We start from the raw sequence: 15,491 nt of genomic DNA, 5'->3' as shown, positions 1-15,491 counted from the left end.
GTGTACGTTGGTTCATGAAAAATATCATATTCAGAACACAAGGCTTTAGAAAAGTTCCTAGTATGCCTGACAAACTGCATTGAGTAGAGTCATTTTCATGAGTGTGAAGTGTTCCAAATTTATGAATAGGAGGTTACAAGGCATATAGAACACTTCACTTATTTCATTACTCTAAAGTCATTACATAGAGTCTATCTCTATAAATATTCTTCTCCTTAATTGTGCTGGATCATTTTTAGGATATGGCCCCTTGAAGAGCTTATGTGAGAAGAAATGTGAGGGAGAATGTGGAGCCCAAGGTTCTTGAACTTCTAGCTGACCCTTTGGCTGAGCAAGTGACTCTGGTGTATTGTGAGTCATTTTTCAATCGTACTCTCAAGCATGATGGCCCAAAATATAGAGAAGTCATTGCTCCCATGAACCGAAATGTTGGTACGAAAGGGAAAAGGATAAGGGACTTCACTATGATCAATCCTCTGGAATTCCATGGTTCTATAGTTAATGAGTATGTTCAAGTGTTCATTGATAAGGTCTACATGATAGTGGGAATTATGAGATTGTCTAAGGTTGGGAAGGCGGAATTGGCCACTTATCAACTTAAGGGTGTTTCTCAAGTGTTGTTTGAAGAATGGAAAAGTGAGAGGCTGGTTAATGTGGGTCATCTCGACTGAGTCAAATTCAAAGGAGCTTTTCTTGATCATTTCTTTCCTCTTGAGAAGAGAGAAGTGAAAGTGATTTAGTTCATATCCATCAAGGGAACATGAGTGTGAAGGTGAATTCTTTGAAGTTTACTCAATTGTCTAAGTATGCTCTGAATATGATTGTTGACTCTAGATCAATGATGAGTAAGTTCATGTCCTATTTGTCTGATATAGTGGTTAATGAGTGTCGTACCTCCATCTTGATTAAGGAGATGGACATATCTTGTTTCATTATACATGCATAACAAATTGAAGAGGAAAAACTCAAGGAAAGGGCAACAGAGTCCAAGAGGTCAAGGACCGGTAAGGGTGACATTTCTTATTCTAGGTGCGGTGGACAAGGTCATTCTTAGTTTTCAAAAAAAAAATTCCAGGCAGGAATTTGTAATGGGTCTTCTATTCCCGCTTGCACAAGGTGTGAAAAGAAACTTGATTATAAGTTTCTAGTTGATACAAATGGTTGCTTTAGTTGTATAAAGAGTGGCCACAAATTAAAGGATTGTCCATTTCAAACTAGCAAGGGTAAGGATGGTACCCAAACTTAGCCTAGTGGTTCATGTTTCGATGATCCTCATTAGAATAGGTACTATACTCTTCATAATTGAGAGGATCCTAAGGGTTCCCCAGATGTGGTTACCAGTATAATAAATGTCTTTCGCCTTGATGTTTATGCTTTACTTGATCCGACTGATACCTTGTATTTTTCTACTCCCTATGTGGTGATGATATTTGATGTTGGTCCTAAAGTCCTTTCTAATCGGCTTCATGTCTATACCCCCTTTGTGATTCTATAGTACCTAAGAGAATTTATAGAAACTATCGTATTTCAATTTCTCATGGAGTCATTCATGTTGATCTTGTAGAGCTTGATATGTTGGATTTGGATGTTATTCTTGGGATGGAATTGCTTCATGCGTGTTATGATTACATAGATTGTAGGACCCGATTGGTCACATTCAAGGTTCCGAAAGAATATATCATTTAATGGCTAAGGTTCAATGTGTTTCTTGTCTAAAGGCTAGGAATATGATTTCTAAAGGTTTCATTTATCATCTAGTTTGAGCTAGGGATACAGATTCCAAAGCCCCTACTCTTGAGTCAGTTTCTATTGTAAATGAGTTTCCAAAAGTATTCCCCAACGATCTTCTTAGTATCCCCCCCAAAGGGAAATAGACTTTGAAATTAACCTTCTCCCATATACACAACTTATCTCTTTTTCTCATTATCATATGGCCCTGACAAAACATAAAGAGTTAAAGGACAAACTATAATACTTGTTGGATAAGGGTTTTATTAAACTGAGTATTTCATCATGGGTAGCTCCAGTGTTGTTTGATCAAAAGAATGATGGTTCTCTTCAAATGTGCATCTACCATCATGAATTGAACAAAGATATGATTAAGAATGAGTATCCTCTTGTATGGATTGATGATTTGTTTGATCCACTCCAATGAGCGAGTTACTTCTCCAAGATTGACCTCTGATCGGGTTATCACCAATTAAGGGTGAAGGCGAGTGACATTCTGAAGATGGATTTTCAAACTCGGTATGGTCTTTTGAGTTTTTGGGGATGTCTTATTGTTTGACTAATGCCACGGTAACGTTTATGGATTTGATGAATATGGTCTTTAAGAAATATCTTAACATGTTTTTAATTGTGTTTATTGATGACATTTTGATTTACTCACGAAGTGAGGATTAGCATGTTGAGCATTTCAGGATAGTATTGCAGATTTGTAAGGATCGTGAATTGTATATTAATTTTGAAAAATGTGTGTTTTGGTTGAGGTATGTTGCTTTCCTTAGTCATATTATCTCCGCTGAAGGTATTCAAGTCAATCCTAATAAAACTAAGGTTGTTATGAATTGGCTAGACCTTTGTCCACTTCAAATATACGTAGTTTCTTGGGTTCGGCATGTTACTGTAGAAGGTTTGTGGACAGATTTTTCTCTATTGCTTCGCTTTTGAAGACATTAACTCAAAAGAAGGTGCAATTCTTATGGTCAAAAACTTATAAGAAGAGTTTCTAATAATTGAAAGATAGACTAAGTTCGACACCTATTTTGACATCACGAGAAGGGTCGGATGGTTTTGTTGTATATTGTGATGCTTCTCGAATTAGTCTTGAGTTTGTTTTGATGCAACATGGGAAAGTCATTGCATATGCTTCAAGGATATTGAAGGTGCATAAAAAGAATTATTTGACTCATGATTTTGAGTTAGCGGCAGTAGTGTTTGCCCTTAATATTTTGAGACATTACTTATATTGTGTTCATGTAGATGTGGTTATGGACCACACGAGTTTGAAATATTTGCATACTCAAAAGTATTTGAATCTTCTCCAAAGGAGCTTGCTTGAGTTATTGAATGATTACGACATGAGTGTCCTCCATCATCCTAGAAAGGCGAATGTGGTGGAGGATTATCTTAGCCGACTATCAATGGAAAGTGTTGCTCATGTTGAGGATGATAAGAATGAGTTAGTTTATGATGTTCATAGATTGGACCGAGTGAGTGTTCGCTTGGTTGATTCCAATGAAGGTGTTGTAGTTGTTCATAATTGTTTCGAATCATATTTTTTTTCGGATGTGAAGGCTAGACAAGATGTTGATCATGCATTGGTTTACTTAAAGAAGTCGGTCTATGAAAAATCCATTGAGGCTTTTTTCCCTAACGAGGACAAAGAGTCTTTTGATATCAAGGTTGGTTATGTGTTCCGAATGTTTATGAGTTGAGAAATCAGGTTTTGACAAAAGCTCATAGTTCTTAGTTTTCTATTCACCCGGGAGCCACAAACATGTACCGTGATTTGCAGGTAGTTTATTGGTGGAATCGGATAAAGAAGGATTTTGCAGAATTTATGGCTAAATGTCTGAATTGTGAACATGTGAAAGTTGAACATCAAAACCTGGGTGGTAAAGCTCAAGACATTAGCATTCTTACATGGAAATGGGAAGATTTAAATATGGACTTCATTACGGGTTTACCTCGCACTCATCGACAGTTTTATTTGATTTGGGTTAATCTGGACCAAATGACAAAAATGGCTCACTTCCTTCCTGTTAAAACTTCATTCTAATTGAAATATTCCTCCGAGCTTTAGATTCGGGAAACAGTGAGGTTGCATGGAGTGCCTTTGTCCATTATCTCTAATTGCGGCATTCATTTTACATCTCAATTTTGGAAGTTGTTTCAGAAAGGTCTTGGTACACAAGTAAAACGGCACGACTTACCATCCCTAGACCGATGGACAAGCCGAATTTACCATTCATACCTTAGAGGATATGTTAAGAGCTTGTGTGATTGATTTCAACGTAAATTTGCATGATCATTTGCCTTTGATTGAATTTGCTTATAATAATAGCTATCACTTTAGCATTAGGATGGCACCGTTTCAAGTAATTTATGGTAGCATGTATAGGTCTCCTACATATTGGTTTGAAGTAATTGAGGTTACATTAATAGGGCTCGGGTGTGTGCATGAGGCTATGGAAAAGGTTTAACTTATTCGCGAGAGGTTGTAAATGGCTCAAAGTGACAAAAGTCCTATTTCGATGTTAGAAGAAGAGATCTTTAGTTTGAAGTTGATGATTGGGTCTACTTGAATATTTCACCTATGAAGGGTGTAATGAGATTTTCAAAGAAATGGAAGCTTAGTCCCAGCTATATTGGCTCATATTTTGAGGCGTATTGTAAAAGTTGCTTATGAACTTAAGTTGGCTAATGATTTAGCATCGCTACATCCCGTATTCCATGTTTCTTTGATGAAGAAGTGTGTTGGAGATCCGACATCTATTGTGCCTTTAGAAGGTTTAGGAGTCAAGGAAAATCTTTCATATGAAGAGGTTCCGGTTGAGATTTTAGACCAACAAGTTTAGGAGTTGAGAAATAAGGAAGTTGCTTCCGTGAAGGTTCTGTGGAAAAATCCATTAGTTGAGGGGGATACTTGGGAGGCCAAAACCGATATGATTTTCCGGTATCCTCATCTCTTAACCTCCGCTTATGTTCTACGTTGAGGTACTAGTTCCTAGTGGTTCATTGTTTTGGATCCATGTGTTTGAGTAATTCGAATGTTTCCATATGCATGAATATTCATGAAAAACTCGCTTTTGATGTTATGATATAGCTTAAAGTGATTCTCCATGTTTTATGTGCATTTTGATGAAATTTGAATTCATGTTGGGTTGTTAGTTTCTCCGCTACTCCATTCATGCTAGCTTGATTTGCATTCGAGGACGAATGTTCCCAAAGAGGAGATATTGTAACACCTCAGAAGTTGAAAGATGAGAAAGGAAAGAAAGGTGTAGAATTTCTCTGAGGCAATGGTCTACAAGACAGACCTAGGTCTAGTAGGAATTCCAACGAGCAATAGAAATGGAATGGTAGGACCTAGTATTGAGTTTTGGAAAATCAAGTTTCTAAAATTTGACCTATGAATGAATAGGATGAACAATAGGAATTACGACGAGTCATAGATTTCTTTCGTAGAAAGGTTCCAGATTTATTAAACATTTTAACCAAAAGTTGGGTTCTACATATGGGGTCTATAGAACATAGAAAATATTCTAACGGGAAATGATTGAATTTCGGCATTTTAAAGTTTGTTCCACGGTTGGCTAGGACGGGCCGTAGAAATTTCTACAAACCTTAGGAACCATCCAAGAGTTATTTTTAAGGGTATTTGAATCTTTTCCTATGCACCTAATACATATATTATGTATTCAAAGTGCTATAACTACCTTTAAACCCCTGAATATACCCAAACCCTCTCATTCTCTAAAATCCCCAAATCCCATCCAAATATATCCCCTCCAAATACTCTCAAGCTTCAAGGGTATAACTACCTTTAAACTCCTAAATATACCCAAACCCTCTCAATCTCTAAAATCCCCAAATCCCATCCAAATATATCCCCTCCAAATCCTCTCAAGCTTCAAGGGAGAAATCTAGGGTTCAAGCTTCAAGTATCCTTATTCCTCCATTGCTTCTGGGATTTGAATAGTAGGGTATGTAAGTCTTAATCAATGGGTTCCATTCACCCATTGAGCCCCAATGTTTTATCTAGTTCTTCATATCAATTTCAATCAAATTGATTAGGTTTCCATTCAATTCTTCATGGGTTCTATTTATGCTGATCCAATTGCTTGAATTTGATCTTATTATGATTGTTTTAACTCAATTACATTCTTTCCAATTAAAATCACATGAATCAATGCAGTGATCATGATTTTTACTATGAACCCTAAAAGATGTGAATTTATGAAGAAGCTGTGAATCTATTATTTGATGTTGTCATGAAGTTATGCATGATTTATGAAAAATAAATGTCTTATGAATTAGGTTTCTTTAAGATGAGCATGAATAAAATTGTGAAAGGTTTTCTCATACATGCTTGATTCAAGAAGCTACTTTATGATGTTTAAGCTTGGGCAAGTATTTGAATTGTAGTTTCCCATGGATGATGATATGTTAATGAATTGACTATTCCGTTGGGGTTTAGCATAGCACCGAGACAACTTTGAGGTGGAAGCTCAAATAGAGTAGTCTCTAGGTGCCCCCTCTAGTTCATAACTATGTGCATATGTAGGATTGCCTTAAATGGCCTAGCTAGTAAATACACATATAGCTTATGATATGATACGCAGTTCTACCTTTGAAAGTAGACTTTCCCTTCTCGATAATGGAGTTAAGTCGGATTCTATGTTATAACTCACATGGTCTATTGTCGGTCAAAGCTAATACCCTACAAAATGATCTATGTTTTTATATCAATATTTTAATGAAGCTTTCCTTAGGATTTAAAATTTGTGTTGACCTTGTTTATGATTTATGATTTTTCTTTAAAGGTTTTACTATGCTTAGCTTTGCATGCATTTCATGATTCAATTTGAGCCTCTTATGATCATATTTTACCTTTTCAAGCATATCTCTCATACTTAGTGCATTCCATGTACTAGTGCATACTTGTGCCTACATTGTTTCACTATTGTAGGGTCTATTGATCTTCCTACTCCTGCTCATGGTTAGTTGACTTGCCCCTTTGTAGTTCAAGAGCTGGTGAGTCCTCATGTTCCGAAGACCATGTTTCCTATATATCATTGTTATTATGATTTAGTTTTCTGACATTGTACGTGGTGTATGGGTTACATCTCGACCACTTCTTTGATGTAATAGATGACTTGTCAAAAATATGTTAGAATTCCGCTTATATGTTAAATGCTATACTTTGATATGAACTCTCTTATTTATATTATATTGTGTATATGTATGTCAAGTGTCTTGTGTAGGTCTCTCGGGGTTTAATACGTCATATCACGTCTAGGGTGTACTTTGGATTGTGACAACAAATGTGGAGGGGACATGAGATGTTTCACATGATCTTTCTAAAAGTTTAGATGCTGACTATCAAATTTCCTTCATCTCATTTCACAACAAAACAAATGGTCAAGTAGCCTATGGTCTATTAGTGTCAGCCTCAATCTGAAATTATTTTCCTGCCGCTGTCTTTCTCTGTTTTTTTTTTTGGTGACATAATCAACTCCTCATTTTTTTCAATGGAATAATTGACTTCGCTTGATCTACTCAATTATCTTACTTGTATATTTCTACCCCAGTGAGAATGCACAACCTAGTAATAAGAGAAGAAAACATAAGTGTGAGACTATCTTTCTTCAAATACTCCTTGAACTCGTAGAAAATCATGTGAGCAATATTCAGCAGAATGTTGTCAAGAATGCAAGCAACCACTTAGGCTCTCAATACTGTGATATTGAATACACTTCCGCATGAGGAGACTCAGCTGCAAATAAGGGGTATTCAATTCTTTGATTTACAATGAACTCTCTGAAGGTGTTGTCTCTCTTTGTGACAACTCAAGGTGCCAATTGTTCTGACATATATTACACACCAACTAATTATCTGGAGCACAATTTTGTGGTCTAAACAATGTGATGTCAGGATTTTATAATTGATAGAGCCTATTTATTGCTTCGGCTCCAATATTTATCATTTTACCTTTTATTTTAATAATTGGAGTTGCAAATCTAACCTCTTTGAGGTCTGTGTAATATTATATTACTCATTATTCATTACCCTTACAAGCATCAGCTCGAAAACATACATCCCATAGATACCAAAAATTGATAAAAGTTAGGAAGAGCTTTAGCCACTCGATCAAGTCCAATTTCTCTTTTAGGGAACAACTTCTTTTTAGCAAAGTCAGAGTAATAGCATCTATCACATTTCGAATATATATTGAGTTTGAACATATTCATCCTCAAATTCCAAAGGGTCCTCATGCATTGCTTAACCTGAGTTAGCATTGAATTTTTACTTTTGATACCTAAACCTATCTTATAAAGTTGAATACTCTATATAAGCATGCAATACAGTTCATTGTGATTCATCTAAGAAAAAAAGTTTAATCCAAAATTCATTCGGAGTGATCTGCATAAAGTTGCTATGTTTGAGCTTGTCAGAATTTTGCCTCAGATACCACATTTGTGGTCAAATAACCATAATTATGGTCACCGCAAAAGTGATAAAATGTCAACAATTGAGGTATCAAAAGAATTTCTCAGGAGTTGTTAAAGTGGCCCTCTCACTGCTAATGTGATGACCACAAAATCAATAGAGGATCTACTAATATGAAACTTTATTTTCCAACATACCCACTTCGACCCAAAAACTAAAACTATTTGTACAAATACTTTCGATACAAACGTTTTATCCAGCTTGACACTCAAAATCATGAAGGATACTTCAAATACATTATCAAATCAAAGAATGTTAAAGAATTTCTCCGATGATTTTATTAGATCCTTCATCAAGTAGTTAATGGGCATACCCTTTCTACAACATTAGAATAGGTGATGGGTACTCAAGACTTCCCCAATTGTTAATTTAAATAATGCTCACTCTCAAACACATTATCAACAAGCAAATAACACAACTATTTATCATTTCAATCAAGAAAACACAACCCAATTATTCCCTAAACATTAGAGAAAAAATTGAGGAGAAGAAGAGACTCTTATAAAATTAGAATTGTAAGTGTGAACACCTAATTTTTGACCGAATATAACATTTTACACTATTTTATTACTGACATATTTCTTTAGATTTAAAATTCAATAATTTGATTTTATATTTTATTTTAGTATGTTCATTTTAAAAGAATTGAAAACAATAAAAATAGAATCGCATTTTAAGGTAATTTTGATTTTTCAAAACAAATACAATAACAAAAAATATATGCTTTATTTTCATCGAAGATAAATAAAAAAACCAGTGTTTCTTAATTTGTTTTTAGATTAGTTATTTAACTATCTTTTATTTTTGTTGATTCAAAATAACTAACTAATATTTTTATCAATAAAATATATTTATCAAAAATCAAATAAAAATAAATAATCCTAAAGCCACCCCACTAACCTAAGCCACCCCATAATCCCACTCACTTGCACACAACACGTGATGTTTTTTTTCTTTTCTTGGCTCGTCATCTGCATACAAATGCACATTTTTTAAAGCCACAAGAATATAAATATACGGGGAGGATAAAAAAAAAAAAACAAATAAACAAAAAAGAACGTGAGGAAAAAGAAAAAAACGAGAAGGAAGAGAAAAGAAAAAACCTGTGAAAAGGAAAAAATGTGTTTGTTCTGAAAACTAAGTTACATTTCGAGGTTTATTCATGGGTTTAAGTTTGTGGCTGTTTAATGTTAATTAATAATGATTAACTTTTGAAATCAGTATATCCTAGCAGTTATTTTTTTTGTGGTGAATCAAATTTCACAAAAAGGCTAATTTCTTATATTGTTTAATAAAATGTTTGTGCGAAACCTGATTCAAATTATATGCAGTTATTTAATATTCATCTATTTTTATGTGATACTATTTTAATGATGTATATCGTGATTCATTTTAAAGAAATTTTCTTAATGTTAAAAATATAAACATAATTGATTTTTTAAATAAAAATGAAGCATAGTTGATACATGTTATTAGACATAAAATTATAATGACCCTTCAAGTTATTTCTATGTTTTCACATCCTGTTCATTTTTTATAGCATTTCTATAGCGACTTCAAGTTATTTATGAGTTGCTAGGACTGACAGTTTGGTCACCTAGTCGTTAATTTGGTTTTTATGCGTGTTTTCATGCTTCCAAGCTTTTGAACCTTGAATGGTTATTTTTTATTAAAAATTCAAGAAGATGGCATCAAAATAAAATTCTGACTATTTCATCAGCTTTGGAAGGGTCATTTTTGGCTAGTAATCTGGTCGGCATGACTCTCGAGGCTTCTAGTGCTAGTCTCTAGATTAGGCATTTTAACTTTCAAGTTGAGGCCTAAGTTTTAATTTAGTAATCATTCTGAATAAACAAGCTCAAATGAGAATTATGTCAGTGTTGTTAACTCTGAAATGTTGTGTTTGGTCTAGAACGATCCTTTGTTCGGATACCGAGACTTTCGGGCATTTTCTAAGCACCCTTGTGGATTTTGTCTTTAAATAGAGTTGGGTGTGGGACCCATATTCTGCCAAAACGGCCTCGTATGGAAATTCAGACTGCTATGTTGAGTTAAAACTATCAAATTTTATTGGTTTGCATATCTCATTTGCATGCACGGGGTTCTGAACACTTTTGGAGTTCCCGGGCAGAGCTCAGGGTACTTTCTGAGTTTCCTGATGTTCGTGCAGGCCGCTTTTGCGCCCTTGGATTCTCTTAAGAGAAAGTCACTCTTGCAACCAAGGCTTTACTTAAGCTAGGCTAGCTAGTCAGTTGGTACCCTCTTAAGAAGCACTGGGTTCGCTTAAGTGGCAATCACTTTGCTGCCAGGACTCACATAACTGAGACACATTTTTGTGGCTAGGAGCTTGCAAAAGCGAGGCCCGCCACTTTGAGGCATGTCGCTTAAAAAATGTTAGTGACCTTAAGCAGTCATTGGCCAACTTTTATTTCAATTTTGGATGTGAATTCAAACATTAGTTGGTTATTAAATTGTCAATTTCTCCTCCATACTCCAATTTCAATAAGTTGATGTCCTGGGTGATCATATTGGTTCTGGCTACTTAGTTTTGTGACTGAAAGTTTTTGGAGAACCTTTGTTTGAGGTAAATTTGCGAGTTTATAAGTTGCCTTGACTTGTTAATGTTGTAATCTGCCTATTTGTTGATTTTGTTGTTTTGAGCCCCAAATTGTGTTCTATTTTAAAACACAAGTTCGAGGTATTGTTTAGGACTCTTTGATGAAGTCAATTTCAGAAAATTTGGGGCAGGTCCCACAATTCTCATTTTACTCCGAAATTGGTTCATTTCCATTTTATGTGTGTTTGTGGTCTAAATGAACGTACATACATTGTGATTATCTAATTGATAGTGTGGGAAAGTTCGAAGGTCGTTCGTAAATGAAAAACTCTGTACTTGTTATTTGAAGCGCACACGTTTGGCCTACAGGTAGGCTACGACTTCCTTTCTATTTTGATTGAGCTTGAATGCATAAAGGCATGTTGATTAGAGTAAATTGGGGGCAGGTACCTAGTTATTCTTATTTCTCTTCTTAGATACCATGTTTTAGGATTAATCCACATTATTTTGGGTTTAGTACCATGCTAGTTGGTTTTTATGTGTGTTGTTGCATGTTGTTATGTATTAATTGTGTTACTATTTTGGTAATGACCATGTTTGGCCTTAGTGTAGGGGTATATGAGTGTTGTCTTAGACTTGCAATCCTTAGCCTTGTTTTGTCTATGACATCATTTCAGACGGACTAGATCCTTGTAGATATAAATAGAATACTTGAGTCTCATAGCATGAACTTAGTTAGGGTGATTTCACAACTTGTTAGATCTTATGTTCTCTTACTATATTTTTGCGCCTCCAATATGTTACCAAAGGTTATGCGCTTTTGCGCAGACATGTGATTGGATTGTTGTAGGCTTGGGGCATTTAGTTGATTCTTTGTGGGTGGACGTCATTCCTTAGTGACTTGGTACTAATATTTGACATCTTCTTTGGAGTCGACACGCCCTCGGGTTATTCTTTCTCACTGGGCGGCTAACGCCCCTAGGAGTGGACTAGCTGCTGGGCAGCATTAATTTATAAGATCCTTTTCAAAGTCGACACGCATCTATGTCACTCTCGCTAGTTGGGCTGGAGTGGATTGGCAGGATTATCACCCTAGATTTATTGTCACTCTTCGTATCTGGCATGTGAGTTTGCTAGATATGATGGTTACTTGGGTTGGGAACCCGACTTTTTCTTCATGGCTTTCTTCTTTTAGTAGAGTTAGCTATTATGTGTACATGTAGGGCTTATGGGGTCTGTTCAGATTTTATTTAAACGTGTGCACAATCTTACCTTCTGGGCTTATGGGGTCTAGTTAGGTTTAGTTAGTTGTACTTAGATTTACTATTGGTATGCTCGTGTGCTTTCTTTTATATCTTCTTTGACCTCTGTTTGTGTCTAGATTCCATCATTTCTTATTTTCCTTACCTTTCTTGCTCACTCAACCTATGATGCCTACTGAGTACCTTTATTTTGATACTTATGCAATATTATGCATATGTTTTGTGATGCAGGTCCTTGTAGCACCCCGAATCCGAAAGAGAGCACCATAATAGATTTCAGTAGTTGCAGGTGCCATCCACGTTGGCCAACTACAGCCCCTGGGTTCGACCACGGACCGTAGGTAGGTCGGTGGATTGGCCACTCAAAATTTTCCAGGCCATGGACCACGGCTGGACCTACGAACCTATAATGGGTCTACGGTCCGTGGTCAAGGAACCGTAGGTCAGGCCAAAAGTCTCTGACCACCAACAACGGTTCACCCGTATAGGCCATGGGTTAGACCACGGTCCGTCGATTGGTAGGTCAGTGACAGCTGACAGTTAGTTCAGGGGTGGTTGGATCTTTTTCTAATGAATTAGTTTTTATTACTACGTCGTTTACCCCTCACTAAGACCCTATTTAAACTTTTTCAACCCCCTAATTAACCCATTCACTTTATTCTTCCAAATTCCCTCCCCAAATATTTCTCTCTCTAGAAACTTGAAGAAGAAGAAGATTCATCCTAGGGTTTCATGTCAAGGTCTCAATTCCTCTATTGAAGGCTAGCTTTTTTATTCAAGGTATGATAGTTTTCATCCATGAATTCCTTCCATCCATGGAGTTCCCAAATTTCTCTATTTCAAATGGTAGAATGCCCCAATTGAGTTAAGGTTTTCTTCAATTATCATGGGTTCTTGGCTAGCTTTTTTATTCAAGGTATGATAGTTTTCATCCATGAATTCCTTCCATCCATGGAGTTCCCAAATTTCTCTATTTCAAATGGTAGAATGCCCCAATTGAGTTAAGGTTTTCTTCAATTATCATGGGTTCTTTGCATTATTATTTTAAATGATTGAATTATGATCTATTATGTGTGAATTGATGATAAATAATGATTTTATGAAGATTTCCCCATGAGCCCATGTAATCCCCATGTTTTCAAGTTATGAATAATATGATGTGGGATTTTGATCTTCAAAGAAGAGTTTTATGAAATTAGGCACGTAAGGATGAGCATATTAATCATTTGAGGACCGTGCTGCAAATTCATAAGGACCAACAACTTTTTGCAAAGCTTAGCAAATGCGAATTTTGGTTAAGTTTCATAGCTTTCCTTGGTCATATTGTTTCGAGTAAGGGTATAGGTAGATCCTACGAAGGAAAATGCGGTCAAGAGTTGGCCTAGACCTCTAACTCCCTCAGATATTAGAAGCTTCTTGGGTTTAGCCGGCTACTATAGAAGGTTTGTTGAGGGTTTCTCTTTAATAGCCTCTCTTTTGACGGCCATAAATCAAAAGAAGGCTAAGTTCACATGGTCAAAAGCGTATGGAAGGAGTTTTCAAGAGTTGAAAGATAGACTTACTTTCGCTCCGGTGTTGACTTTACCGGAAGGGACCAATGGTTTTGTGTTGTATTGTGATGCCTCGAGAATATGGCTAGGGTGTCTGCTTATGCAAAATGTGAAAGTTATTGCCTATGCCTCAAGGAAATTTAAAATCCATGAGAATAATTATCCTACACACAATCTTGAGTTAGCGGCGGTCGTTTTTTGCTCTAATGATTTGGAGACACTATTTGTATGGTGTACATGTAGATGTGTTTACCGACCACAAGAGTTTGCAATATGTGTTTAATCAAAAAGATTTGAATCTTCGCCAAAGAATATGGCTTGATTTTGAAACGCTCAAATTACACCTCCCTAAACAAGTATAAGCGATTGTTATCAAGTAAAGAACGCAACATGTAGGTTGGAGTTGATCGCACGAGGAATATGGTTCAGACTTAAACTTAACTACCGATTATTTTTGTTTATTCAAACTATTTCCGAAAACAAGTAATTAAAGGGGCGGGGGTGTTGTGTAAACAAGTAACAGATTGTTGATTGTTATGTAACAAGTAAGCAAGATTCAAAATTTGTTGTTATCAATAGGAGATAGAAACTAGGGCGTATGTGTTCCCCACGAGCTCTTAACGTAGTAATCCTAATAATAGTAATCCTTTCCTAGTGTTTTACATGCAAAGTTGGTAAGATAGGTATCCCTATGTGATTGGTCCTCCAAATAGGGAATTTCACCCCGCACCTTGGTCCGGCTACGTGTGTATAATTTACTAACCCTTACCTTTACCTCAGATTAGACATCACATCAATGTATGGCTTAGTTTTCACCCTCGCACCAATTGACATTAGACTATTAGATAGTATCATTCTAAGCCTCTGTCGATAATTATTTTCTTATTAACTACCTCCTTGGTCCGACAAGTAGCAACAAGGCGAGTTCTAATGTGTGCACTCGTTAAAAAGACTTCTGAGCGAAAGAATTACCAATACATGCATCAAAACTATTCAAGAATTACTTAGTTATTATTCATACGTTATTAATCACTCATGGTTTCCACAACCCTAGTGGTAGATTTAGCTACTCATGCTTGAAAGAACACAATTCATATTTTGATAAGAATAATTCATGAACTTATGTTTAGAGTAGAAGAAACCCATAATCTCGAACTGAATTTCAAAGAAAAAATCTTATAAACCAAAATCCGAAAATCAAATTGCCAAAATTTACAAGTTAATTCCCATGAAAATATCAAGAACTAAAAGTATAATATAATGTCTAACCCCCAAAAATGAGGTATACATGCCCTATTTATAGAAAACAAGTCCTAAATTAAAAGGGAAACAAAATTAAGGAAATAAACTTTCTTGACGCGGCTTTGATCGACGACTCGACCTACGGATCGTGGGTCGACCTACGGACCGTGGGTCGACCTACGGTCCGTAGGTCCCCTCCATTGGTCAACACTTAGAATTTTTTGCAAGGCCTGGAACCTTCAACTCCCAGTTCATCACTGACGGACGTGCAGGACGGACCGTAGGTTGACCTACGGTCCGTGGCTCCACATATAGGATTATCATTAGGTATTGGAACTTTGACTCCCAGTTCATCTTCTACAGACATGCCGGACGGCCCGTAGGTTGATTCGTTATTCCACACTTCATCAGACTTCCCTGAAGCTCCTAAATACGCCCACCATTAATGTACCGTCATAGGACCTACGGTCCATAGGTCCCTCCATGGGTGGCCACTTCTGCAGATTTTCAGCTATCATCTCACTTTACCACGTCTAAGCCTATTTCTTGCAAACATGATACAAAACACATTATTTCTAACAAAAAATGGCCCTAGACACACACAACTCTTATGTGAAATGTATTAAAAATACCGTAAACTCACGG

General features: G+C 36.1%; 1 protein-coding gene across 1 annotated transcript; it reads left to right on the top strand.

The window, feature by feature from the left end:
• Positions 1–3,080: 3,080 nt before the first annotated feature.
• LOC107063150 (uncharacterized) lies at positions 3,081–3,781 on the top strand. The gene is made up of 2 exons (XM_015314625.1): positions 3,081–3,404; positions 3,518–3,781. Exons 1-2 carry the CDS (start codon positions 3,081–3,083, stop codon positions 3,779–3,781), a joined length of 588 nt encoding a protein of 195 aa, XP_015170111.1.
• The last annotated feature ends 11,710 nt before the right edge of the window (positions 3,782–15,491 follow it).

The sequence above is a fragment of the Solanum tuberosum genome, unplaced genomic scaffold (assembly GCF_000226075.1).
Source record: "Solanum tuberosum cultivar DM 1-3 516 R44 unplaced genomic scaffold, SolTub_3.0 scf00015, whole genome shotgun sequence".
Lineage (NCBI taxonomy): Eukaryota > Viridiplantae > Streptophyta > Magnoliopsida > Solanales > Solanaceae > Solanum > Solanum tuberosum.
Note: the sequence above shows the minus strand (reverse complement) of the source record. Positions and strands in the feature narration are given on the sequence as shown.

What these genes read in the sequence shown, in the direction of transcription:
- LOC107063150 (XM_015314625.1), top strand. Translation starts at nt 3,081, where the DNA reads ATGAGTGTCCTCCATCATCCTAGAAAGGCGAATGTGGTGGAGGATTAT. An exon ending in AAGAGTCTTTTGATATCAAG is followed by an intron (nt 3,405 to 3,517) that starts GTTGGTTATGTG and finishes CGTGATTTGCAG; the next exon opens with GTAGTTTATTGGTGGAATCG.